We start from the raw sequence: 27,817 nt of genomic DNA on the forward strand, positions 1-27,817 counted from the left end.
GTAAAGGTGTTACGTTACATTATGTTTTAAGTTTCACGCTGGTGGGAAACAGGACGCTCTGATCAGCCAGTAAATCACAGAGAGCAAATACACATTTTTGACATTACTCAATAAAAGATGAGTTATAGTTACATGTGAAACAAGAAATGAGACTTTGACTAAAATGAGGTTTAAAATGGATGGACTGTGTCTGTGTAAATACAATCCTGCAGTGATGTCACCTTTCCTAAAACAAGTCCAGAATCGGTCCTGGGTACAAACCAGAGTAACAGAACAGTGTGATACAACCCAGATTCCTGCTCTACCAAGCTGCCAAGAAAATACCTTGAACAAGGGTGTTTCAGTCATAAGTGAAGTCAAAGTAGTTACTCATTACACAATGTTTTTTTTTACTCAAAACACAAGTTTTAATGTCAAACACAGTCATGGACAATTTTGAATCTCCAATTTACCTCACTTGCATGTCTTTGGACCGTGGGAGGAAACCGGAGCTCCCGGAGGAAACCCACGCAGACTCTGGGAGAACATGCAAACTCCACACAGAAAGGACCCAGACCGCCCCACCTGGGGATCCAACCCAGGATCAAATGAATGAATGTTAGGTTGCATAATATTGGCGATATAATGGTAGAAGTCTAAATTAAGACTTTATAAATGTAGGTTTTATCATATCTTCACCCCTTTACTCAGCCTGTGAGAGTAAAATTGAAAATGATTTTGAGGCAACATCTGCCTACAAAAGCACAGCCATGAATATCCAAACTGTACTGCATTTGTTTTAACTCACTAGGTTTTACAAAACATCAGGGGATTTTCTCAGTGACACACAAACATTCAATCAGTAAAACTGTGGAAGTGAAAAATTTGTGGAACCACAAATCATCCCCAGACAGGTGAGTCTATAAGAGGAACTGACAGCTTTTCCACAAAAGAGTAAGTCAAAATTAGCCACAATGATGCAAAAGACTAATTATTTCTTGCCAACATCTGCTTTGCAACGATTAAGGCTGCCGCAATTGGTCAACCTAGTCGAAGCATCGTATTTAAAACTATGTTTAAAAATGATCCCTTTTAATTTCTACCATGTTTCCATTCATATAACCGTTCATATGATTTCCCTGAGCACTACTTGCTGCGTGCATGACCTAAGTCGTATTTGGTCCAGTCACTGGTTGGTGGCATTAAGCGCAGTCTTAAAAAATGCTGTCAAACTTTTACTTCTATATTGTTTCATTAAGCTTCTTAATTGCGGAGATTTTGGAATGCCGTATTTCTTAGCGAGTTCAGCACTTTGCTGCGTTGGGCTCGCGATTTTTGTGGTTGCTGCGGCGCTCAAAGTGCAAAAAGCTTCTCATGTGAAACACTATGTTTACATCGCTTAGAATGTAAAGTAAGTTTTGAGTGAATGTGTAGAATTCATTACTGTCGTTACTGTACGTTGGACTTAATGAGACGTGGCTTACCTCTAACTATTTTATTTCTGCTATAAGTTTAAGCACTTTGCTTTTGGTACTTAAATGCCATAAACATGTTGCACTTTGTTTAATATGGAGCACTTAATCATTTGATATTATGGACTTAAACCCTGTTTAAATTTAGTTTTGTGCCATATTATTATGCCATACAGTTTGTTGTTAAAATTAAAGAATCTTAAATGAGATTCTGAATTAAGATTTTTGGAGGAAAATTAATTGTTTAGATTAATCGACTAATCAATAAAATAATCTATAGATCAATCAATAGAAAAGTAGTCATTAGTGGCGGCCCTAGCAACAATTAATAACTTATTAAGTTATGGTGTCCAAAGAGGTTTTCCTTCAATACTATTTAAAAACATTTTTATGTTTATATTTTATGACTAATACATGGCCATATTTAAGATTAAAACACAATAATATATGTGCGGCAGGTAGAGAACTATTGTGCTGTTTAAATTTCAACAAAGGCCTTTTTGGCCAAGGTTCCCTTTCCTTCCTTTCACTCTCAATTCATCAGCCTCATTCCAGTAATTCCACATAATGCACATTCAGCAGTTTGAACAGGATGACATGGTCTGAACAAAACCACATTCTCTCCTACAAGCTTAAAACAACAGGATTTTAAGCTTTCCTGTGATCGAGTGCCTTTCTGTTCTAGTGCGCTGTTCACTGCTGGTCTATAATAGTAACAATAAACCGTATTAAATGCTCTTAGTGAGCACTTCATTAGGTACACCTATCTGGTATGTACATTCCTTATTTTATAAGCCCCCCCCCCCCCCCCCCCCCATGCCACCAGGACCCCTAACTGACCAGATGTTATTTGGGTGGTGAGCCATTCTTTGCACTTTTATGACACTAACATGATGATATCACTGTAGTGTGTTGTACTGATGTGTGTGTTTCAGGTGCAACAGTGTTGTTGGGATTTTTTTTTTAAATGTCAATGCTGGGAGAAAAACAGTGTTCCAAACAACAGTGTCTTGTGATTAGAAAGTGTCCACTAATAGAATATTTACTAAAGAATAGCTCTAGTATTTGACTGTACATCTACAGTGATTTCTAAATAGTTTGTAATTGGGTGTAGTCAAACCAGCCCTTATTATATGGGCACAGAGAAGTCACCAGCTGTAGTAAAAAAAAAGCCACATGCAACTAAGATAAATGATAACAATACATAATGGACATTTCCACCAAAGGAATAATTTGAAGTTGATGTTTTCAGAAAAACCTATGATAAACTATGGTAAAAAAAAAAAATCATGACTTTGTTTTTTTGTGTTCTTTAAGATGTTTTGCATTCCCATAACTGAATGATATTTAAAGCGTTGGCTTTGAACTTCCCCACCTCCACTGCCTGTACATTTTGATTGCTATTTTTATACTTCAACATCTTTATAAAGCTTTATAACACATTCACATTACCTTTAATTTCCACTCCTGTAGCTGTTAAGTGTAATTAATAACAATTTAACTGTAAATTGCCATTATTTTATTACACAAAAGGATGACAAGGTTACTGAGCTTCTGCTACTCTATATTATTCATGCTGCCACTTAGTCTCATCGTGGCTTTTTTTTTTCTCTAGTGCAACTCCGGGTTTTAATTCTTCTGAGACTTTGTGCTTGATCAAACAGAATGAATCTCACATTAACTTTATTTTTTTCTCCTTTACCGGCACCATAGCAAAATGCAAACACAAATACATAGACACAAGATTTTCTGTGGTCATGGTCTAACTGTTTACAGCGTATAAACAGGGCCATCATAAACAAAGCAACAGGGACTGCAGTCACGCACAGAACATCAGGATGTTCAAGAGAAAGCATGCCAGGCCTGTGAAGGACCAAATGGTCTGCACTGTTCAGTCACAGATGTACATTCCACTGGGATAACAAATCAAGACAAAACCACTGCCAAAAGGACACGAACATGAAAACTCAACAGCATCCATGCATAGCTGACCACAGCCGTTATATCCAACATGAATTTAATATCATTGCAGTTAATAAAATATTACAATCTCATTCCAACAGGAATAATATGTTAAACGTATACTTGTAAGAGAGAGTATTTTATGGCAGTCTAAAGATTTCTGATTTCTGAAACAGTTCCATTCCTGTGACTGAATGACTGAGACATACATTTCTGTCCATTCATTTCTTTTATTAGTTTAATGTGGATTTATGTGGGTCCATCTGTTTCTCTGCATGCTTTGTTAGCCCCCTTTCATGCTGTTCTTCAATGGTCAGGACTCTCCCAGGACCACTACTGAGCAGGTATTATTTTGGTGGTGGGTCATTCTCAGCACTACAGTGACACTGACTTGGTGATGGTCTGTTAGTGTGTTTTGTGCTGGTATGAGTGGAGTTTTTAAACACCTCACTGTCACTGCTGGACTGAGAATAGTCCACCAACCAAAAATATCCAGCCAACAGTGCTCTGTGGGCAGCGTCCTGTGACCAATGATGAAGATCTCAAAGATGACCAACTCAAACAGCAGCAATAGATGAGCGATCATCTCTGACTTTACATCTACAAGGTGGACCAACTAGGTATGCGTGTCTAATAGAATGGACAGTGAGTGGACACGGTATTTTAAAAACTCCAGCAGTGCTGCTGTGTCCGATCCACTCATACCAGCACAACACACACTAACACACCAACACCATGTCGGTGTCACTGCAGTGCTGAGAATGATCCACCACCTAAATAATACCTGGTCCTGGGAGAGTCCTGACCATTGAAGAACAGCATGAAAGGGGGCATGCAGAGAAACAGATGGACTACAGTCAGTAATTGTAGAACTACAAAGTGCTTCTATATGGTAAGTGAAGCCGATAAAATGGACAGTGAGTGTAAAAACAAGGAGGTGGTTTTAATGTTATGGCTGATCGGTGTATGTATAGCAACTTCTTTGGTGGAGTACATCTAACTTTGTGGCATGGCCTCCTTCTATCCTGTTAGTCATTACGACTTCTCTGTGCCCCATTATATTTTATAAGGTAATTACATAGCCAAATTAGACATAATAGAGAACCGTCACTGCTGAATGCTTTGACTTTTTATTGATTGTTTGGCAAAATATAGTCACACAGCTAAGCTATGTTTGGAATCTGGGGATTGGGGGTTGGCGCCAGATGTTTAAAAAAGAATAAAACCTAGGATCTCGCACCAACCATTCTTAAGACAAATGTTTCTTAAGAATTTTTTTGTTAAAGAAGAAGGCAGAAAGTTTACCTCAAGTTCATAACCAGTCTGAGCAGGTTTTTTTTTTTCTTACAAAGGCAGGTAATAAGGGCTCAAAATAATCACTGGAAGATATTACTACTGCTATTACAAGATTCTGAGTGACAAAGCCTTCCAAAGTTCGCAATACTAAAAACACAAATGCTGTGGGATCACAGCCCGCAGCATTTGCCAATGAACTGGTTTGTGGGCTACTGCATAAAGAATAGGGTAATTTATTTTATAGTTAAAAAAGATGTTCAAATGAAAAAGCAAACAAAACAAAAGTCTGCACTAACAAAGAACAGTACTTATTAAATAAAAGTATTAATAAAACATTTTTATTACTCATGTTGTGTCTCTTGATACTGATTAGGGATCAAAATTGGACACTACAGGCACTGGAAATATTTCAGCTTCAGAGACTTCAGACACTGGCAGTTGGGATATTTATTAATCTTTATATTAGCCAAGACGTGTTGCAATTTCATGAATGCTGCAGTTATGATTTTTTATAGTGCTGAATAGCCTCTTACTTTGGATTTAAAGAAATCAGAATTTTTTATTAACATTCATGATTGGTGCACATCTATCCAAGACACATGCTGCAACCACAGTCGCATACTTCCTACTGAACAGTACGCGAGAGTGGGTAGTGCGTCTCCGAATACGTAGTATTCATTAAACAGTATGCAAAAAGTACCCGGATAAGCTACTGCCCGGCCAGCCATTTTTGAGTATGCAGATGATGCACACTTATGCCAAGTTCACACTACACGACTTTCCAAGTCATCAGGTCGCTGTACAGTTCACACTACTCAAATGGATCTCTTGTAATCGGGAGTCTTTCAAGTCGGTGTGGCTTTAACACTACACGACTGATCGGCGATAGGGGGTTTCACACTACACCATCTATCACCAACTGGAATCGCAGGCGAGCTTCTCTGGTCGCCCGAACTATGTTTTGTCACAAAAACAAATGAGAGAGATGACGAAAGGTTTAATGATGTCCAAAAATGCACGTCAAAAAGTAGCAAGCGATCAAAGTTTGTGCGCTTATGTGCAGTTTAAAATCAACGAGAAAAAATAAATGAATCTGAGAGGATTTGGCAATGTGGCCAGCAGGGATTGTTCTATAGTGAGTTGGAGGTTAATAAATATTTTTGCAATGCAACGTTGGTGTTACGTTTTGTAGAGAACGATAAGGTCAGAAATACTGTAAAACTTGTGTGTGTGCCGATGTATTCTGATAGAAACTATATAATGCCCCTGTCCCACCTTTTTACAACTCCTCCCCTGCGTTTCCCCTCACCCAGTATCTTGCGTTCTCATTGGCTGTTCGACATAGCACTCATTGGCAGTTGGGTGACTCAGATCCAGATATTTGCCAAGCAGAGCACACTGCCTCGAATTTAGTACATACTGTTTAGTTATGTAGTCAAATGCAGCCACAGACTTAGTTAAACATGGTGGTACAACTTGGGTTTACACAAGCTTTGATAGAAACATGTAATTAAAATTTGTCATTCTAAAATAGAAGTGTTAATTCCATGTTAATTCCATTTTTATATTTACATTTATGGCATTTTGCCATAAATGTAAGCGAATAAGTATTTTCTATGCTCAGAGGCCCAACAGTGGAAACTTGTTGGTGGTGGGGCTTGAACCGGCAACCTTCTACAATTCAGTCTAGTACCCTAACCACAGAGCTACCACTGCCCTGTTTAATTCCTTCTTTAAAATATAAAATCTAACAGCATGATTTTATATCTCATTTCCAAAACAGAAATATATTTTTGAGCAAGTACCAGAGATGTTCATGAGTCACAAAATACGAGTCCGAGTCAAGTCACGAGTCTTTAGGCTAGAGTCTGAGTCAAGTCATGAGTCAATATAATATACACAAAACATATATTGGAAATGTAGCGTAGAAAAACAAATAATATGTAAGTTCAGATAAAAAAACAACAACAGATTATCAACTGTATTTTGCCGTTTTACTTTCCTAGTCATTGTGCAAATGAATGTAATTTCCGTAACAAGAAGGTACCAGTTAAAAGCTTAAACTGATATGTTTTGTTTTTATTGCAAAACAAAAGCACGCGATAAATCACGGCACAGCGGCCAAAATCCAAAACACAGCAAAAAAAACCATAACCACTGCTTACCTTAGCTTATGTTCTTCCAGATGCTATTAAATTTATAACCGTGTGTCCCATTAGGAATATAATCCGTTATTTTGTAAATGTGCTTATGATTAAAAACCTTCAAACTTTTCCCGGTTGTGAAGTAAAACACGAACTCGTTAGAAAGCCAATCAAGCGTTTCATTGACCATCATCTCTGTGACGCAAATTGAACAAATGCAAATAACAGCATTTCTTACTAAAAATTAAAATCAGAAGGTCTGATTGGTTCAGAGAGCGGTCTTTCAACCATTAGCGCCAATTCTGTAGTGTTCCATTCACCAAAGTTGTTACTGTGAAGTACACTACGTAGGGCATTCCACCATGTTAAGTGAGATTCCAATCCAAAGGTAACGAAAATGTTCAAATGAAGTGAACTTCAAACTGTGTAGGGAGTAGGGAGCGACGCTTCATCACTACGCCGGAAGCCGGCTGTGACATTTACCCATTGCGTGCGTTGCGGGTTAAGATGGCCGGAGTGTTTTTAGAGAGCAGAATATTTATAATAATAATAATTAGATATACAGTGTATCACAAAAGTGAGTACACCCCTCACATTTCTGCAAATATTTCATTATATCTTTTCATGGGACAACACTATAGACATGAAACTTGGATATAACTTAGAGTAGTCAGTGTACAGCTTGTATAGCAGTGTAGATTTACTGTCTTCTGAAAATAACTCAACACACAGCCATTAATGTCTAAATAGCTGGCAACATAAGTGAGTACACCCCACAGTGAACATGTCCAAATTGTGCCCAAATGTGTCGTTGTCCCTCCCTGGTGTCATGTGTCAAGGTCCCAGGTGTAAATGGGGAGCAGGGCTGTTTAATTTGGTGTTTTGGGTACAATTCTCTCATACTGGCCACTGGATATTCAACATGGCACCTCATGGCAAAGAACTCTCTGAGGATGTGAGAAATAGAATTGTTGCTCTCCACAAAGATGGCCTGGGCTATAAGAAGATTGCTAACACCCTGAAACTGAGCTACAGCATGGTGGCCAAGGTCATACAGCGGTTTTCCAGGACAGGTTCCACTCGGAACAGGCTTCGCCAGGGTCGACCAAAGAAGTTGAGTCCACGTGTTCGGCGTCATATCCAGAGGTTGGCTTTAAAAAATAGACACATGAGTGCTGCCAGCATTGCTGCAGAGGTTGAAGACGTGGGAGGTCAGCCTGTCAGTGCTCAGACCATATGCCGCACACTGCATCAACTCGGTCTGCATGGTCGTCATCCCAGAAGGAAGCTGACGCACAAGAAAGCCCGCAAACAGTTTGCTGAAGACAAGCAGTCCAAGAACATGGATTACTGGAATGCCCTGTGGTCTGACGAGACCAAGATAAACTTGTTTGGCTCAGATGGTGTCCAGCATGTGTGGCGGCGCCCTGGTGAGAAGTACCAAGACAACTGTATCTTGCCTACAGTCAAGCATGGTGGTGGTAGCATCATGGTCTTGGGCTGCATGAGTGTTGCTGGCACTGGGGAGCTGCAGTTCATTGAGGGAAACATGAATTCCAACATGTACTGTGACATTCTGAAACAGAGCATGATCCCCTCCCTTCGAAAACTGGGCCTCATGGCAGTTTTCCAACAGGATAACGACCCCAAACACAACCTCCAAGATGACAACTGCCTTGCTGAGGAAGCTGAAGGTAAAGGTGATGGACTAAACCCAATTGAGCACCTGTGGCGCATCCTCAAGTGGAAGGTGGAGGAGTTCAAGGTGTCTAACATCCACCAGCTCCGTGATGTCATCATGGAGGAGTGGAAGAGGATTCCAGTAGCAACCTGTGCAGCTCTGGTGAATTCCACACCCAGGAGGGTTAAGGCAGTGCTGGATAATAATGGTGGTCACACAAAATATTGACACTTTGGGCACAATTTGGACATGTTCACTGTGGGGTGTACTCACTTATGTTGCCAGCCATTTAGACATTAATGGCTGTGTGTTGAGTTATTTTCAGAAGACAGTAAATCTACACTGCTATACAAGTTGTACACTGACTACTCTAAGTTATATCCAAGTTTCATGTCTATAGTGTTGTCCCATGAAAAGATATAATGAAATATTTGCAGAAATGTGAGGGGTGTACTCACTTTTGTGATACACTGTATATATATAATTGTCACACATGACTAATGTTAACACATGCTGACGCTAGGGACTCTTGTTGTTTCAAGTCTTTTTTTTTACGAGTCCGAGTCGAGTCTGAAGTCGCTGTGTGTGCGAGTCCCCATCATCATGTGGTTTCCAGATTGGTCCACAACATATTTAAAGGATAAATAAACCTGAAAACATTTGGCTTGTATTAGGCTGCAAAATTGCAAAAAAACAGGCATTCCTTCTTCAGACAACATGAGTGCTAGTTTCAATTTATACTTTAAAAGATTTTACACCACTAATTTTTTCCTCTCGAGTACATACCTCTGGAAAGCCAATTCATTTCAATTAGGTCTGCCACGTATACAGAATTTCCTTTTTCTACATCCATTTCCATTACAGTGTTTAAGCAAGCAGAAGAAAACAACCCATGACAAAACCAGTGCAGTCAAAAACATGTGCAAATGATATGGTAATTGTCTGGGCTAATTATAGCACACTTGTGCTTCTCATGCTGGTGCATACAGACGTACCTGTGCATAGTCCTTCTCTATAACCGCCTTCTTCTGACTGTACGTCCTGCACACACACAGAAATTTCCATTAGAACCACATTTTCCAGACGACTAGCTAAAATTACACTACCTTCAGCAGCATTTATTTACTCAGAACTACAGAACTGGTTGGTATGAAAGTAAAGAACAGAGCTAATCAATAGGCAGTTCACAAACCAGAAGCAGTCTGGCTTAATGATTCCCACAGGACTGCACCCAACTAATAAAAAGTTCATAGTAATGTGAATATACACCTATCAGGCATAACATTATGAACACCTTCCTAATATTGTGTTGGTCCCTCTTTTGCTGCCAAAACAGCCCTGACCCGTCGAGGCATGGACTCCACTAGACCCCTGAAGGTGTGCTGTGGTATCTGGCACCAAGATGTTAGCAGCAGATCCTTTAACTCCTAAGTTGTGAGGTGGGGCCTCCATGGATCTGACTTGTTTGTCCAGCACATCCCACAGATGCTCGATTGGATTGAGATCTGGGGAATTTGGAGGCCAAGTCAACACCTCGTTGTTGTGCTCCTCAAATTATTCCTGAACCATTTTTGCTTTGTGGCAGGGAGCATTATCCTGCTGAAAGAGGCCACAGCCATCAGGGAATACTGTTTCCATGAAAGGTAGGTGGTACGTGTCAAAGTAACATCCACATGGATGGCAGGATTTCCCAGCAGAACATTGCCCAAAGCATCACACTGCCTCCGCCGGCCTGCCTTCTTCCCATAGTGCATCCTGGTGCCATGTGTTCCCCAGGTAAGCAACGCACACGCACCTGGCCATCCACGTGATGTAAAAGATTCATCAGACCAGGCCACCTTCTTCCATTGCTCCCTGGTCCAGTTCCAATGCTCACGTGCCCATTGGGGGACAGTGATCAGCATGGGCAACAAACTGCTATGCACTGTGTATTCTGACACCTTTCTATCACAACTAGCATTAACTTCTTCAGCAATCTGAGCTACAGTACAGTCTGTTGGACACGGGCCAGCCTTCGCTCCCCACATTAGCCTTGGCCGCCCATGACCCTGTTGCCGGTTTATCACTGTTCCTTCCTTGGACCCTCTTTGATAGATACTGACCACTGCAGACCATGAACACCCCACAAGAGCTGCAGTTTTGGAGATGCTTTGACCCAGTCGTCTAGCCATCACAATTTGGTCCTTGTCAAACTCGCTCAAATCCTTACACCTGCCCATTTTTTCTGCTTCTAACACATAAATTTGGGGATAAAATGTTCACTTGCTGCCTAATATATCCCACCCACTAACAGTGCTGTGATGAAGAGATAATCAGTGTTATTCACTTCTCTTGTCAGTGGTCATAATGTTATGACTGCACGAGGCGAGTTCATATGCAGATCAGCCTTGTGCACGGAGAGCCACACCCTGATCAGCATTATTTCCCAACTCTGCGCGGGCGCCATGAATCAGCCAGCAAAGGTCGTAATTGCACCAGTTATGAGGAACCCTGGTCCGGCTTGTCCCACCCCTATGAACAACAGCCAATCGTTGTTCATGTAGCCGCCCAGCCCAGCCGAAAGGCAGAGCTGAGATTCGATACGATGTATCAGAGATCCCAGCTCTGGTGTGCTGGTGTATTTTACTGCTGCACCACCTGAGTGGCTAAAAGAAGCAATTTAAAGTAAAAGTGTAAGCTTTTTAATTTATTATTTATTTATAATAATTCTCCTCCTTCATTTGTGAAAAGCAGCCAGATAAAATAGGCAGATTACATCACTGTGTGACATCCAATTCACCTTTCATGAATAAACGTAGTGCCAAAAGCTACAAGATCCATGATTTGATAGTAAAATAAGAAGTCTGGGGAACACGGTACACCCTGCTTGACACAGTGTTGCCCAGTTTCCTTTTTGTCATAGATGCCGGTTACTGGTGCTTTTTAAATCAAGTAGTTCCACTTCTGAAATAATAGGTCAGGATGTAACACTATGTACACAGACGAGGGATTTTGGCTGTACTGCCCACCCCAACTCAATATGATCTCACTGTACGTCAGCACTGTACTTGCAAGTGGCTCCATTCTATAAATAAAGTGTTGATCCTAAGTCAGTTGTATGGACAGGGGATTGAATCATAAATGATGCGTATCTTTATGTTCTGCATGTCATTGACAATACAGTGTCAAAATCAAATCAACATCCTACCCCAAACTATCATGCAGCTTTTTTCCATCCTGCCAGCATAAACACGTTTGTATCTTTAGCAGTGGGTGGGTGTGATTCCGAAACATTTCACACACTGAGCATTGTACTTCCAATAGAGCTGAGGGTGTATTTAGAACTGAAGGGCACTGAATAGGCTTGTCTGAGTCACCCACACTAACTGCTGTCACACCTTTGTATTAAACACAGAGTACAAACGCATAAAACACATATTTAGATCTAAAACACATACTTTTATTCTGACTGTATAACTAAAGGCCTTCAGTGAAGGCCTGATGTGAAAAACTTGTATAAGATAAATGTCCAAAAGTGTTTAGATGCAAAAAGTTTGTGAATCTTGATCAGAGTCAAAGAATCAATAGGCTGCAAGGTGAGAATACATCGTGGAGCATCACACACTTGCCCACTCACTTTCCTATACACAACTAAGACCATTTAAGAGTGGCCAACGCACCTTTTGCATGTCTTTCGGAGGTGGGAGGAAACCTGTACAAGAAGGTAACCTCTCTGGACACAGGATGAAAATGATAGGAGGGTAAGATTTAAACCCAGCTTCCAGGACCCTGGAAAAGTGCAGTACCCACACTACCTGCTGCACCAGTATGCTACCATCCTGTGCTGTTTAGAATAGTCTCTAATCTCCTAAAAAGGTTTACTACTTATGATTAGATTAGAACATGACTGGGTAACTTTGCTTCCATTTAGCTACAGCAGGTCCACTTGTAGTCAGGGCTTTAATTCATCCCATGAAAAGGCACACCTGTCTGGGAACCAATCGTGGTTCTACAAACAGTTCCGTTGGTGGGAATTAGGGCTGCGACGATTAGTCGACGTAATCGATAACGTCGACTATAAAAGTTTGTCGACGTGGAATTTCATTGTCGACTAGTCGTTATTGATGCAACGCACTAAAGGGACTGCAGGGGGCGCAGCATCGCTTCCATGGCGCAGCGGGGAGTTTATGAAGACAGAGAGGCAAAGATAAAGAGACCGAAACTTTCTAAAGTATTTCAGCCAAAATAACCCAAAGAAACGAGCTGAACGCAGACACTACAGAGCAGAGTCGTGGTTTCACACCAGCAACACGGTGAAACGCCTTGCAGCCGTGATGAGCAGCGTTATTACGGTAAGTTTTTACACCGCTTTGTGCTTTAACCAACGTAGTTAATGTTTGTTAATGCTAGAGTACTTGTCGGAAAACTATCTAAGAGTTCGCTATTTTTCGGGTTTGTTTGCTAGCTAACTCATTAAGTGCTATAGTTAATCAGTCATTTATATGAGTAACGTTATATAACTTAACATTATAGCCTAACGTTACCCTGTCTCGTCTTCCATATTTTTGCTCTCGTTAATGAGAGCATTCATTCATAATAATAAGCCTCCTCCACTTAATGATAGCTAGTTAGCTCAGCAGATAATTCAGTTAAGATATTTAACCTGTTATGGTTTAGTTGGCATAGCCAGTACACTATTTGTAATAAACTATGATACATAGCCTTCAGTTTGTGATAATTAATACAGCTTTCTCTTTTGTGCTTTCTATTAATAGCACTAAGCAATGGTGTGTGGATGAGAAGAGAAGAGGTTCATGCACCCCTCAGATGGCTGAGGTCTTCACAGACAGCATTCACGTTTCTCAACCACATGTTATAAATGTTTTTGACTTCCAGAGTGATAACTTCTGAAACATAACAGTTTCTAATGCTGTCCAAAGCTTTCTTATTTCATTGAATTCTTTTTATTGTGATTGTGTATTAATGTTAAGGCAGAGATGGAGGGTATGACATAAATAATCGCTGACTAGTTGACTAATCGAAAAAATAATCGTCAGATTAATCGACTACTAAAATAATCGTTAGTTGCAGCCCTAGTGGGAATAGGTGAGACTATTACATTAGCTCACTATCGCTATCTGCCAGCCCAGCCATCTAAATAGACGTGATTGGCTATACCTGAAGGATGGGACAATGGCTAAAGCCCTGCAATGGACAGATCCTCTGACCAGGGTATTCCCGCCTTGCGCTCAGTGTTTTCCAGTGAAACCAGACCTGACACAATCCTGACCAGGATAAAGTCGTAGATACAAATACAATTAAATAAAACTTTAACAAACAAAATAAAGATTAATAAACAAATGTTACATGAAGAGTCAGGTTTTTAAGGGGGTCTATTTTGAGTTTGTTGTCATTACACTGATGCAATTTGGATATCCTCAATCTCTCTGTGCATTCTGGTGACCTTTTACCGGTTGCCAGACACCCAAGCTGGCCAAACCTAGCACAGTCCTGATTTGGCTTGCGCAAAACCACCAGCTGCATCTTTACACCAGCCAGCAATGGATTTTAACAGAAAGCCTCAGCACATACAAAAAAATTTGCAACCCTCTCCACACCAGTCAGGGATGTTAATGGTGTTTACTGTGGTTTTGTGCCTTTTAGAAATGTTAGAAAGTGCTACAGCTTGATTGTTAACAGCTGTATAAAATCTTACAGACAGCATATTAGCATCATGCTTTATAATCTGTGAATTAGAATTCTAATTAGAATGTTTGTGAATTTAAGCAGAATTAGACACTGGATGTTTATTAAATAAAACAAACAACACTCCAGCATCACTTTAGCGTCTAACGTCAGACTGTATACACCGATCAGCCATAACATTAAAACCACCTCCTTGTTTCTACACTCACTGTCCATTTTATCAGCTCCACTTACCATATAGGAGCACTTTGTAGTTCTACAATTACTGACTGTAGTCCATCTGTTCCTCTTTCATGGTCAGGACTCTCCCAGGACCACTACAGAGCAGGTATTATTTGGGTGGTGGATGATTCTCAGCACTGCAGTGACACTGACATGGTGGTGGTGTGTTAGTGTGTGTTGTGCTGGTATGAGTGGATAAGACACAGCAGCGCTGATGGAGTTTTAAAACACCTCACTGTCACTGCTGGACTGAGAATAGTCCACCAACCAAAAATATACCCAGCCACCAGCACCCTGTGGACAGCGTCCTGTGATCACTGATGAAGGTCTAGAAGATGACAAACTCAAACAGCAGCAATAGATGAGCGATCGTCTCTGACTTTACATCTACAAGATGGACCAACTAGGTAGGAGTGTCTAATAGAGTGGACAGTGAGTGGACACGGTGTTTAAAAACTCCAGCAGCGCTGCTGTGTCTTATCCACTCATACCAGCACAACACACACTAACACACCACCACCATGTCAGTGTCACTGCAGTGCTGAGAATGATCCACCACCCAAATAATACCTGCTCTGTCGTGGTCCTGTGGGGGTCCTGACCATTGAAGAACAGGGTGAAAGCAGGTTAAAAAGGTATGTAGAGAAACAGATGGACTACAGTCAGTAATTGTAGAACTACAAAGTGCTTCTATATGGTAAGTGGAGCTGATAAAATGGACAGTCAGTGTAGAAACAAGGAGGTGGTTTTAATGTTATGGCTGACGAGTGTATATTGTCATATGGCTAACTAATTCTTGAGAGTGCTAAATGTAATGCCATAGTGTAACTCATAGCAGTGACAATCATAATCTCTGCTAGTATTAAGTGTGCTGTGTTGCGTGAACCAGAAGTGATACCCAGTACCACAACAGGAGAAGCAGAAGGAGTCTGAGGAGCTAAACTTCCAACCTTCTTATCATTAAGTGCAGCCTGACGTGCTACCAATTCCCTATATTACATGGTGCCGTTTCAAATATATCATCAACATCTGTGGAATGATGTATGCTCAACAGAAAGCCTTTGATGACAGTGTTCTAACCTCAGGTCCTCCAGAAGGTCACAGTCAGTCTGATGTTTGACGTGAAGTTTGTTCAGCTGTTCAGTGTGCGAGTGCTTCAGCTCCTGGCTTACTTTCACCTGCAGAATACAGTGGATTAAACACTCAGTCAGTGGGACAGTTCAGGACACATTACTTTTGGGATTTCTTTACTTACTCAATAACTACGTGTCTCATAATAATAATAATAATAATAATAATAATAATAATATGTGCTAGTGCAGTGTACTAGGCTTCTGAGCTCTGTGGCCAGACAGGCCACACTTACACTTTTGACAAGGGCAGAAAACACTTTTTGATAACAGAAAATGTGCCCATATGGTCAGATTTAATCCAAGAACCACCAAAAATTATAAATTGCGGAAACACAAGCATTACACTGCCATGAGGTATGACACTGCATCACCAAAAAAACCTCAAATTTGTTGATTATTTGATGGACAAAAAAAACTCATTCTGAGGTAACGTTTTGTGGTCAGATAAAAACAAAATAGTACACATAGCTACGATGACTGAATGATATGTCTGGAGAAAAACCTTGGCCATTCAAACCCAACAAATCTGCTCACTGTCAAACATGGTACTGGTGGTGGGAGAGTTAAGTGCTTCTGCTGTCTTACTGCCAGTGTAACTGATGCATTGCAGAGTGAATAACAAAATAAAAATAAAAGATCACTTCAAATTTCCTAAGGATGCAACTGGGCGTTCCAGCAGAACAAATCCAAAACGTGCCAAGACAAGTTTTAAGTAACAAAGCCAGCTAAATTTCAAATGGTCTACCTAAAGTCCTGATCACCACCCTATCCAAGTATCCAGCATAGAAGATAGGTGATAAATTATAAAGGAGCTCAACTATAATGGTAGTTTACAACAATGTTCCTGTACCTACAATGCAACGTAATTGAACTATAATGAAACAAAAAATGTAAATATTCACTGAAATAATTTTATTACAAACCCCATTTCTAAAAAAGTTGGGGCATTTCAAAAAATGCAATAAAAAGAAGAAACTGTGATGCATTGATTCAATTGAATGTTTATTTATCTGACAAAAGTATAAAGAAAAGACTTCCAATGTATGTAATGATCATTATATTTTGTTAATATAAGGCAGTTGTAGCCTAGTGGTTAAGGTACTGGACTAGTAATCTAAAGGTCGTTGGTTTAAGGCCCTAAAATATACTGTAATTCGCTTTGGATAAATGCCGAAAATGTAAATGTAAAATCTGATGCCTGCAACACACTTAAAAGTTAAGACAGGGGAGTGTTAAGTGCTGTGTTCCATCACCTTTAGTATTAATGAGAAATTAAATGGTTTGGGAAAAAAAGGACACCAACAGTTTAGCAAGTGGATATTTTCTTCATTCTTGCTTGATAAGAGACTCCTACTCATCAATCCGTAGTCACTATTGTCTCACGATCCACTTCATGATGAACCATACATTTCCAACAGGAGACAGATCGAGACTGCAGGCAGGTCAGTCAAACAAACACACTCTGTGACTATAAAGGCACTCTAATGTAGCAAGTACATAATGAGGCCTGGCAAAGTCTTGCTGAAATACCCTCAGACTTCCCATGCCTTGATAGCAGCACAAAATATACATCTCCACATCAATAGTACCTTCACATATATGCACGTCACCAATTCATCTTTTCGTATTTTTCCGGAAAACAGGCTAAAACATGGACTCATCTGACCACACAACACATTTCCACCTTCTTTCAGTCCAACTGAGGCTCAAGTTTCAGATCTGCATGTCTTGATCCAGTGACAGACTGACAACACCTTTCTGAAGTACTTTTGAGCCCATGTAGTACCCTGACGGTTTCTCACACAAGGTTGTCTGAGGGCTTGAAGGTCATGCACATTCAGTAATGATTTTTATTCTTGCCCTACACAGAATTATATTCTCTAGGTTCCCTGAATCTTTTCACAAAATCATGTAAAAAGCTGGTGAAAGAGTGACAATTATTACCATGAAGTAAATCTCTCGTTGACAATTCTCTCATTAAGTCTGGAACCATGACCCATCATTACTTGTACAGACTACTTTTAAACCCAGTTAGATTCCCTCACCAATTCACCTGCTTATTGAACACTGGTAACTTGAAAAATCTAATAACATTCACTATTATTTTGCCCCTGTACCAACTTTTGGAGTGTGCTGCAGACATCAAATTCTAAATGTGTTTATATTATAAAATTATAATGAAGATGATCAGTAAAAACAATGGAAAGCTTTTTCTTTTTACAATTGTCAGTTAAATAAAGCATTTATTCTCAGCACTGCTATAACACTAATGTGGTTTGTTGTATAAGTGTAGCAGGTGCAGCAGTGTTGCTGGGATTTTTAAACACCTCAATGTCAATGCTGGTAAAAAAAAACAAATGGTTCTCCAACCAAAAAAAATATAAAGCATATGATCAGAAAGTGTTCAGAGATAAAATACTACTGGAAGATTAACACACATTGTGCATGAGAAACCAAGATAACTCTCGCTGTACATTTACATCTAGTGCTAACAAGTTAACTATTCCTGATAAAGAGACTTTCCCACAGCATCTCAAAAGTCCAACAATACCGTTGCTACTAATAAACCCACAGACCCAACATGCACTACTATGTCATTACTGTATTTGTATCACAGCAGCCGAGAATAGTCAACCACACAAAAAATATCTAGCTGGTGAAGTTCCTATAGGGGCCTCTTTTGACTGATAAGTGGGGTACAGTGGGTGGCAAAGTGTAACAAAAATAAATAAAGTAAAAGTACCACAATAACTAAACTATACCTTAACAGAACCCAAGTATAAAACTAAATTATAATGTAATTAAGTGTAACACAGTGTAACTTTACTATACTTGAATTATGAAAAATTTAACTGAACCACAGTGCAACTATAACTGCTGATCTACACTGTAACTCAAAAGCAGACCTCTGTACCTTTGCCCATAACTTATTATTTCACACAAACATTGTAACTTGCAATTGCAAAAAAAACCATTATTAGTGTTAAATTTTGTCATTATTATTTTTTTTTATTTACAGTTAAAGTTGTCATGTATTGTTAATATGAAAATATAATTGTGAAAATTATCATTTCACAAGGTACAGTAGCTACACGTTTAAGGTATGGTGGCCAATATAATAATAATAAAATACATTAATAAATAAATAATTGCTCAACATTTGTCAAAGTTGGGGATCCAATTTTGACTCACAGCGTATAATGTAACTTAATGTAATTGAACTACAATGTAGCCCATGTAAAATGTGACTGAACTATAAAGTGCCTGAATGTAACTTAAGTAGAACTGAACTATAGTAAGTAACTACAAAGTAATTGAACTATAAAGTATCTTAAGTTTAATGTAATGTATCTGAAATGTAATCTAACTAAACTATATTTGAAATATAATGTAACTTAATTATAACGATAATGTAAGCAAACTAAAATGTAACTAAAAGTAAAAACGTAATTGTAATGTAACTGAATAACAATGTTGCTGATCTACAATGTGACTGAATATAGCCAATCAACCAACCATAAATGAATGTAACTGAACTATAATATAACTGATCTATAACTTAACTAAATGTGTCAGGTCTATTTATAATCTAATTATAATGTGACTGATTTATAATATAACGGAATGTAATTTAACTATAATATAACCAATCTATAATGTAACTGAATGTAACAGAACTATAATGTAATTGATATATAATGCAAATGAACGTAACAGAACTATAATATAACTGAATGTAACAGAACTACTATATAACCGATCTATAATATAACTGAATGTAACAGAACTACTATATAACCGATCTATAATATAACTGAATGTAACAGAACTGCTATATAACCGATCTATAATATAACTGAATGTAACAGAACTATAATATAACCGATCTATAATATAACAATGTAACAGAACTATAATATAACTGAATGTAACAGACAGAACTACTATATAACCGATCTATAATATAACTGAATGTAACAGAACTACTATATAACCGATCTATAATATAACTGAATGTAACAGAACTATAATATAACCGATCTATAATATAACAATGTAACAGAACTATAATATAACTGAATGTAACAGAACTACTATATAACCGATCTATAATATAACTGAATGTAACAGAACTATAATATAACCGATCTATAATATAACAATGTAACAGAACTATAATATAACTGAATGTAACAGAACTACTATATAACCGATCTATAATATAACTGAATGTAACAGAACTATAATATAACCGATCTATAATATAACAATGTAACAGAACTATAATATAACTGAATGTAACAGAACTACTATATAACCGATCTATAATATAACAATGTAACAGAACTATAATATAACCGATCTATAATATAACAATGTAACAGAACTATAATGTAACTGAATGTAACAGAACTACTATATAACCGATCTATAATATAACTGAATGTAACAGAACTACTATATAACCGATCTATAATATAACTGAATGTAACAGAACTACTATATAACTGATCTATAATATAACTGAATGTAACAGAACTATAATATAACGGATCTATAATATAACTGAATGTAACAGAACTATTATATAACCAATCTATAATATAACTGAATGTAACAGAACTACTATATAACCGATCTATAATATAACTGAATGTAACAGAACTACTATATAACTGATCTATAATATAACTGAATGTAACAGAATTATAATATAACTGAATGTAACAGAACTATAATATAACCGATCTATAATATAACTGAATGTAACAGAACTATAATATAACCGATTTATAATATAACTGATTTATAATATAACTGAATGTAACAGAACTATAATATAACCGATCTATAATATAACTGAATGTAACAGAACTATAATATAACCGATCTATAATATAACTGAATGTAACAGAACTATTATATAACCAATCTATAATATAACTGAATGTAACAGAACTATTATATAACCAATCTATAATAACTGAATGTAACAGAACTATTATATAACCAATCTATAATATAACTGAATGTAACAGAACTATTATATAACCAATCTATAATATAACTGAATGTAACAGAACTATTATATAACCAATCTATAATATAACTGAATGTAACAGAACTATAATATAACTGAATGTGTAACAAAACTATAATATAACCAATCTATAATAAAAATGAATGTAACAGAACTATAATATAACCAATCTATAATATAACTGAATGTAACTGAACTATAATATAACCCTTCTAACATAAAAATGAATGTAACAGAACTATAATATAACCCTTCTATAATATAACTGAATGTAACAGAACTATAATATAATCCTTCTATAATAAAAATGAATGTAACAGAACTATAATAACTGAATGTAACAGAACTATTATATAACCTATCTATAACATAACTGAACGTAACAAAACTATAATATAACCGATCTATAATATAACTGAATGTAACAGAACTATAATATAATCCTTCTATAATAAAAATGAATGTAACAGAACTATAATAACTGAATGTAACAGAACTATAATATAACTGATCTATAATATAACTGAATGTAACAGAACTATAATATAACTGAATGTAACAGAACTATAATATAACCCTTCTATAATAAAAATGAATGTAACAGAACTATAATATAACCCTTCTATAATATAACTGAATGTAACAGAACTATAATATAATCCTTCTATAATAAAAATGAATGTAACAGAACTATAATAACTGAATGTAACAGAACTATAATATAACTGATCTATAATATAACTGAATGTAACAGAACTATAATATAACTGAATGTAACAGAACTATAATATAACCCTTCTATAATAAAAATGAATGTAACAGAACTATAATATAACCCTTCTATAATATAACTGAATGTAACAGAACTATAATATAACTGAATGTAACAGAACTATAATATAACCCTTCTATAATAAAAATGAATGTAACAGAACTATAATATAACCAATCTATAATATAACTGAATGTAACAGAACTATAATATAATCCTTCTATAATAAAAATGAATGTAACAGAACTATAATAACTGAATGTAACAGAACTATTATATAACCTATCTATAACATAACTGAACGTAACAGAACTATAATATAACCGATCTATAATATAACTGAATGTAACAGAACTATTATATAACCTATCTATAACATAACTGAACGTAACAGAACTATAATATAACCAATCTATAATATAACTGAATGTAACAGAATTATAATATAATCGATCTATAATATAACTGAATGTAACAGAACTATAATATAACCAATCTATAATATAACTGAATGTAACAGAACTATAATATAACCAATCTATAATATAACTGAATGTAACAGAACTATAATATAACCAATCTATAATATAACTGAATGTAACAGAACTATAATATAATTGATCTATAATATAACTGAATGTAACAGAACTATAATATAACCAATCTATAACATAACTGAACGTAACAAAACTATAATATAACCGATCTATAATATAACTGAATGTAACAGAACTATAATATAATCGATCTATAATATAACTGAATGTAACAGAACTATAATATAATCGATCTATAATATAACTGAATGTAACAGAACTATAATATAATCGATCTATAATATAACTGAATGTAACAGAACTATAATATAACCAATCTATAACATAACTGAATGTAACAGAATTATAATATAATCGATCTGTAATATAAACCTTATATCATATAAATGAATGGAACTGACCTGTAACTGAGTGTAACAGAACTGTAATATAACCCTTCTATAATAAAACTGAATGTAACAGAACTATAATAAGTGAGAATAACTATAACAGAGCTATAATTAAACGTGCTATAATGTGATGTGAATGAGTTCTAGTGTAATGTGTATGAAACAGAAGTGAACTCTGTTGTTAAAAGCAGTGAACTGTAATGGAATTGAGACTGTTGTGAATAGTAAATGAGGCTACATGTAAAGTTAGCAACACTCCCCTCCCCAATAACTTCTCTCTACTTCACCGCAGAATGTTCTATGTAGCTAAACCTCTTTACATTAGGAATAAATAGAACAAACACACAGAAGAACAGAATGATTATGAGAGTAAAGTTGTATTTAGGAGTGAATGAGAAATGAAACCTACCTTCCTCGGCGGCGGCTGCATGTTTACACGAGTCCCGAGAATAACAGTGAAAGAAGAAAAGTGGAGCGCGGATCCGCACACATCTGCACTTGTGTATAAAACTCTCTCTGCTCTCACATAACGGGATTAAATACTGCTGCACGCTTTTAGCGCCTATGTGCTGAAGTTTGTGCGTCTCACAAAGTGTTACTTTCTGCTGCTGCAAAGTGTAAAAGATCCGCAGCCGGACGAGCGAGTCCCATATAGAAATGGAGCAGAGTTTCCGGCCGGGGGAAATACGGAGGGGGGGTTAAAACTCCATGGAGACACGTCGGAGGAGAGTCTTGATTGGGACACATCCCAATACGACTTCGTTTTACACGAAAGTTTACTACGTGTAACGTATAATCGCTTATTACACCCCCTACATAGCACACAAAGCGACGGATTAAGGAGGGATTTTGGATCCAACCTTTGTTTATTTACGTTGTGAAATGTCGCCCTCCAGTGGCCGTTGGTCAAATCGTCCTACATTCAATGTAATTTCGTGTATTTGTTTAACGGTGCTTAAGATCCATGAAATAGAAGTTTGGCTCTGGTGGTTAGAAGGTGAACTACAGCACCAGATGTGTTTTTATCCGCCACTACAGAGTAAGATGCATAACAATTACAAAGGAAATGGAAGGTTTGTGGTGGAGTATAGGGCTCTTGGGGGCATGTGTATATTACATTTACATTTTCAGCATTTAGCAGACGCCTTTATCCAAAGCGACTTACAGCACTGTATACAATCTGAGCAATTGAGGGTTAAGGGCCCAACAGCAATAATCTGTGGGTTTGAACAGGCAACCTTCTGATTACTAGTGCTGTACCTTAACCGCTAGGCTACAACTGCCTTACAGTTGCCTTACTTTATTCCTGCCTTACAGTTGTAGCCTTGTATATAATGGATCTAGTACGACAACTACTGGCACATAGATCAGGCTTGGTGTCTTTGTTTAGAATGTTGATACTCTGGCTTTAGTAGAAATTGTCCTAACAAGTCTGTTTAATTTGAGTTTTTTTTATTTGCAATAAAAAACTTTGTAATTTGTTGAAATTTGAACGTTTATTTAACTGATAAAAGTACAAAGAAAACATTTTCAGTGTTTTCACTGATAAACCTAATTGTATTTTGTAAATATATAAAACAATAGAATGTAACACATGCAACACACTCAAAAATGTTGAGACGGGGCAAAATAAGACTGAAGTTATACAAATAACACTGTTCTGGTTCCACAATTAGCAGTTTAACTGGTAACAGTTGAGGTCATCAAGTATAAAAGGGGCATCCACCAGGTTTAGTCTCTTCAAGAAATGATGGGTCATAGTTCACTACTTTGTTCAAAGACAATGTTTCTCAACACAAGATTGCAAAGAATTTAGGTCTATAATCCTCTGCAGTTCATAATATTTTGAAAAGATTCAGGACATCAGGGGAAATATTGGTAAGTAAAGGCCAAAAGTGGAAACCACTGCTAAATGTGCATGACCATTGAGCCTTCAGACAGTATTTTTTATGAAATCATGATGCTACCATGATGGACATAGCCACATGGGCTCAGAGGTAGTTTGGAATTTTTCACCAGAGTTCTCTTGAACCAAAGTCTTGTGAGATGGACCAAAAGACAGTGGGAACATGTTCTGTGATCCGTTCATTTCAGTCACGTTGTTTTATGAACAAAAACAGACATTGGATTCTAAGACCATCCAGACTGTTACCAACAAAAAAGCAAAAATAAGCATCTGTGATGACACGGGGATGCATCACTGCCCATGGCATGGGCGATCTGCATATATGTAATGCGAAGGCTTATATTGGTATTTTGGAAAGACAAATGCTGCCGTCAAGACGACATCTGTTACCAGGAACTCCATGTCTGATTCAGCAGGACAATCCCAGGCCTCATTCGGCATGAGTTACAACAGCATGGATTCGCAGACATAGAGTGCGCTCTGTTTCCTGTTGAAAATGTATGGCGCATCATGAAGAGAAAAATCAGACAACAACCACCACAGACTGTTAAGTAGTTCAAGTCTTGAATACAGCAAGAATGGGCAAAAACCTTTTGCAAAACAGCAGAAGTTAGTATATTCAATTCCCAAACTATTAAAATATATAATTAAAGGAAAGGTGATGCGACCCAGTTGTAAACATGCCATTGTCCCAGCTTTTTATAGTGTGTGCTGGCATCAATTTCTAAACTTCTTGTTTTCTTGTAAACTACTTGACAACATTTAAGCTAAATAGACACATAAATTCAACTTTTTTAATCTTACCATCAAAGGTTATTGACATATCAGTCTGGAAAAGGTTACAAAGCTAGAATTAAAGTAAAAGCCATTAACTCTAAATGGACAAAACTTGGAACAGTGGTAAAAATACCCAAGAAGGTCCTGAGTTCAATCCCCAGGTTTTGTGGTCCTTTCTGTGTGGAGTTTGCATGTTCTCCCCTTGTCCGTGTGGGTTTTCTCTGGGAGCTCTGGTTTCCTCCTACAGTCCAAAGACATGCAGTCAGGTTAATTGGAGATACAAAATTGTCCATGACTGTGTTTGACATTAAACTTGTGAACTGATGAATCTTGTGTAACGTTTAACTACCGTTTTTTGTCATGAATGTAACCAAAGTGTGTAAAACATGACATTAAAATCCCAATAAATAAATAAAAGAAAAAGTGATGTGACCCAGTTGTAAACAATTCATCGTCCCAGCTTTTTAGAGTGTTGCTGGCATCAATTTCTAAATTTCTTGTTTACTGCATCAGCTACTTGACAACATTTAACTGCTAGGACTATAAGCCATTAGACTAGTAAAAGCCAATAATTCTGAATGGACAAAAACTTGGAACAGTGGTAAAAATACCCAAGATAGGCCAGACTGGTCAAATTCTTTAAAGGCTTAGCAACAACCTTACAGAAAAATAATGATCGATCCCAGAAAATAAACATAAGGACTGCTATTACTTTTCCAGAGGCAATTACAAAGATAAAGACAGGGCAAGACAATTGGTTTGTTTTGAAAGATTTTAATAGTTATAGAATGGTCTACATTTTACATATACAGCAAATATAATAATATTACAACCTTGGTCTTTAATCTACCAAGATTATCTAACAGATCATTATTACATAAAAAACATAAAACAATAGAATTTCACTTCATTTACACAAACAAACCTTTTGTGATTACTATTGCCACGTCATGAGTGAATTGCATTGAGGAAAAACTAGTTTGCTTCTTATTGGTTTTACATCCTGCTTGATACAACTACAACCCTAAATGAAAATGACATTTTGGAAGACACAGACATGGTGTGTCAGCCTACATCAAATGCTTAGTGTCTGCATTACATGCTTGTATAAGGACTATAAAACCTCAGATGTGAGAAGTGGAAAATGATTTGTTTTCTACAACAAACAAAAGTCCCCTTTTCTGGCAGAACTAGACAAAATACACATCATTATGATCTGTGCCCTCTTTAGTTGAAAATTACTTGAAATTACATCACATAAATACACTTTATTTTTACTTTTTTTGGATTACTTATTTTCTTTAGGCCAGGGTGATTTAAGGATGATAATTTTTGTTTGAAATCAATCATTTATATTAGTCATTTGAGGGCCCTAAGTAATAATTTTATGTTAACACTACAAAAATGATATTATCATTTAGCTTTGTCTCTTTTTTATCTCTAGATGCATACGTTAATTTTAAAATACATAATTAACAAGTGACTGTTTTTTTTTCTCTTTCCTATCTTGCTTTCTGGTGTCTGCAGGCCCCTAAGTATCTACTTATTGGTTAATTAAGTAGAGCAGGTTCTAAAGTTTTGAGTTATGGTAGTTTAATTAGCTCTGTCTCTCATCTGACAGCAACAGGATGAATAAACTTTTCGATGACAGTCCACTAGGTGGTAATTTGTGCCTTCTAAGTACAGAGTAAACATTGCAACCACTGCAGTGCAGAATATTTGCTTGTTTCTCCAAGTTGGCCAACTTCTAGGCATGCGTTTTATCAAATACACACCTAATATTGTGAACACGATTACCCAGCACTATGCTGTAGCAATACAATATTTTTTGTTATGGGACCCTATTCAACAAAGTTGCAAAAAAAGACTGAAATTAAAACAGAAAGCAGCGATTAGCAAAAAGTCATTTACAAGTATATAATAAGCAACAGCACAAAGAAGAGGGTTTGATATATATACTATAGTATATATATACTGCAACTGTATTAATATTTTAATGGCCTAAAAATGCTGGAGACTTAATATTACAGTTCTTGTGACATACATTTGATATACATCGATCAGGCATAACAATATGACCACCTTCCTAATATTGTGTTGGTCCCCCTTTTGCTGCCAAAACAGCCCTGACCCGTTGAGGCATGGAGTCTGACACATTTCTATCAGAACCAGCATTAACTTCTTCAGCAATCTGAGCTACAGTAGCTCGTCTGTTGGATCGGACCGGTTTACCACTGTTCCTTCCTTGGACCACTTTTGGAGTTTTGGAGATGCTCTGACCCAGTCGTCTAGCCATCACAATTTAGCCCTTGTCAAAATCGCTCAAATTCTTACGCTCGCCCATTTTTCCTGCTTCTAACACAACAACTTTGAGGATAAAATGTTCACTTGCTGCCTAATATATCCCACCCACTAACAGGTGCCGTGATGAAGAGATAATCAGTGTTATTCACTTCGCCATAATGTTATGCCTAGTCGGTGTTCATTTGATATTTGCTAAGCCATTTTTTCATCAAACTCTGACAGTTTTTACATTAATATAATTAACACTAAAATGATGTCATTATATAAGTGAAAATTTGCTGAATTAGCAACTAGAACAAAAGTATCATGCTCTACAACATAATAAAATGTTTTACAAGCATTTTTAAATGCTAACGGTTCATAAAGCTTTTTTATTCATTACTTGACAATAAAATTGCTGTTACGTAAGTGTTACTATTTTAGACCGAATTTCTGCGTCACTTGGAGCCCCAAAACTGTGGATCTATTTTGATTTGGGCTGCACTGTGGCCAATAGC

The 27,817-nt window shown here is 37.1% G+C and overlaps 1 protein-coding gene across 1 annotated transcript in view; it reads right to left on the reverse strand.

Annotated features, from left to right (window-relative positions):
* si:ch211-176g13.8 (F-BAR and double SH3 domains protein 2) overlaps positions 1-22,862 on the reverse strand; it is a 76,598-nt gene extending 53,736 nt beyond the window's left edge. The window contains exons 1-3 of the mRNA XM_063013732.1: positions 22,743-22,862; positions 15,522-15,619; positions 9,530-9,575 (exon numbers count right to left, since the gene is read on the reverse strand). Coding sequence (XP_062869802.1) covers positions 9,530-9,575; positions 15,522-15,619; positions 22,743-22,763 — 165 coding nt within the window. The 5' untranslated portion in view covers positions 22,764-22,862. The remainder of the gene's footprint in view (positions 1-9,529; positions 9,576-15,521; positions 15,620-22,742) is intronic.
* Positions 22,863-27,817: the final 4,955 nt, after the last annotated feature.

Source organism: Trichomycterus rosablanca, chromosome 18 (genome assembly GCF_030014385.1).
Source record: "Trichomycterus rosablanca isolate fTriRos1 chromosome 18, fTriRos1.hap1, whole genome shotgun sequence".
Classification (NCBI taxonomy): domain Eukaryota; kingdom Metazoa; phylum Chordata; class Actinopteri; order Siluriformes; family Trichomycteridae; genus Trichomycterus; species Trichomycterus rosablanca.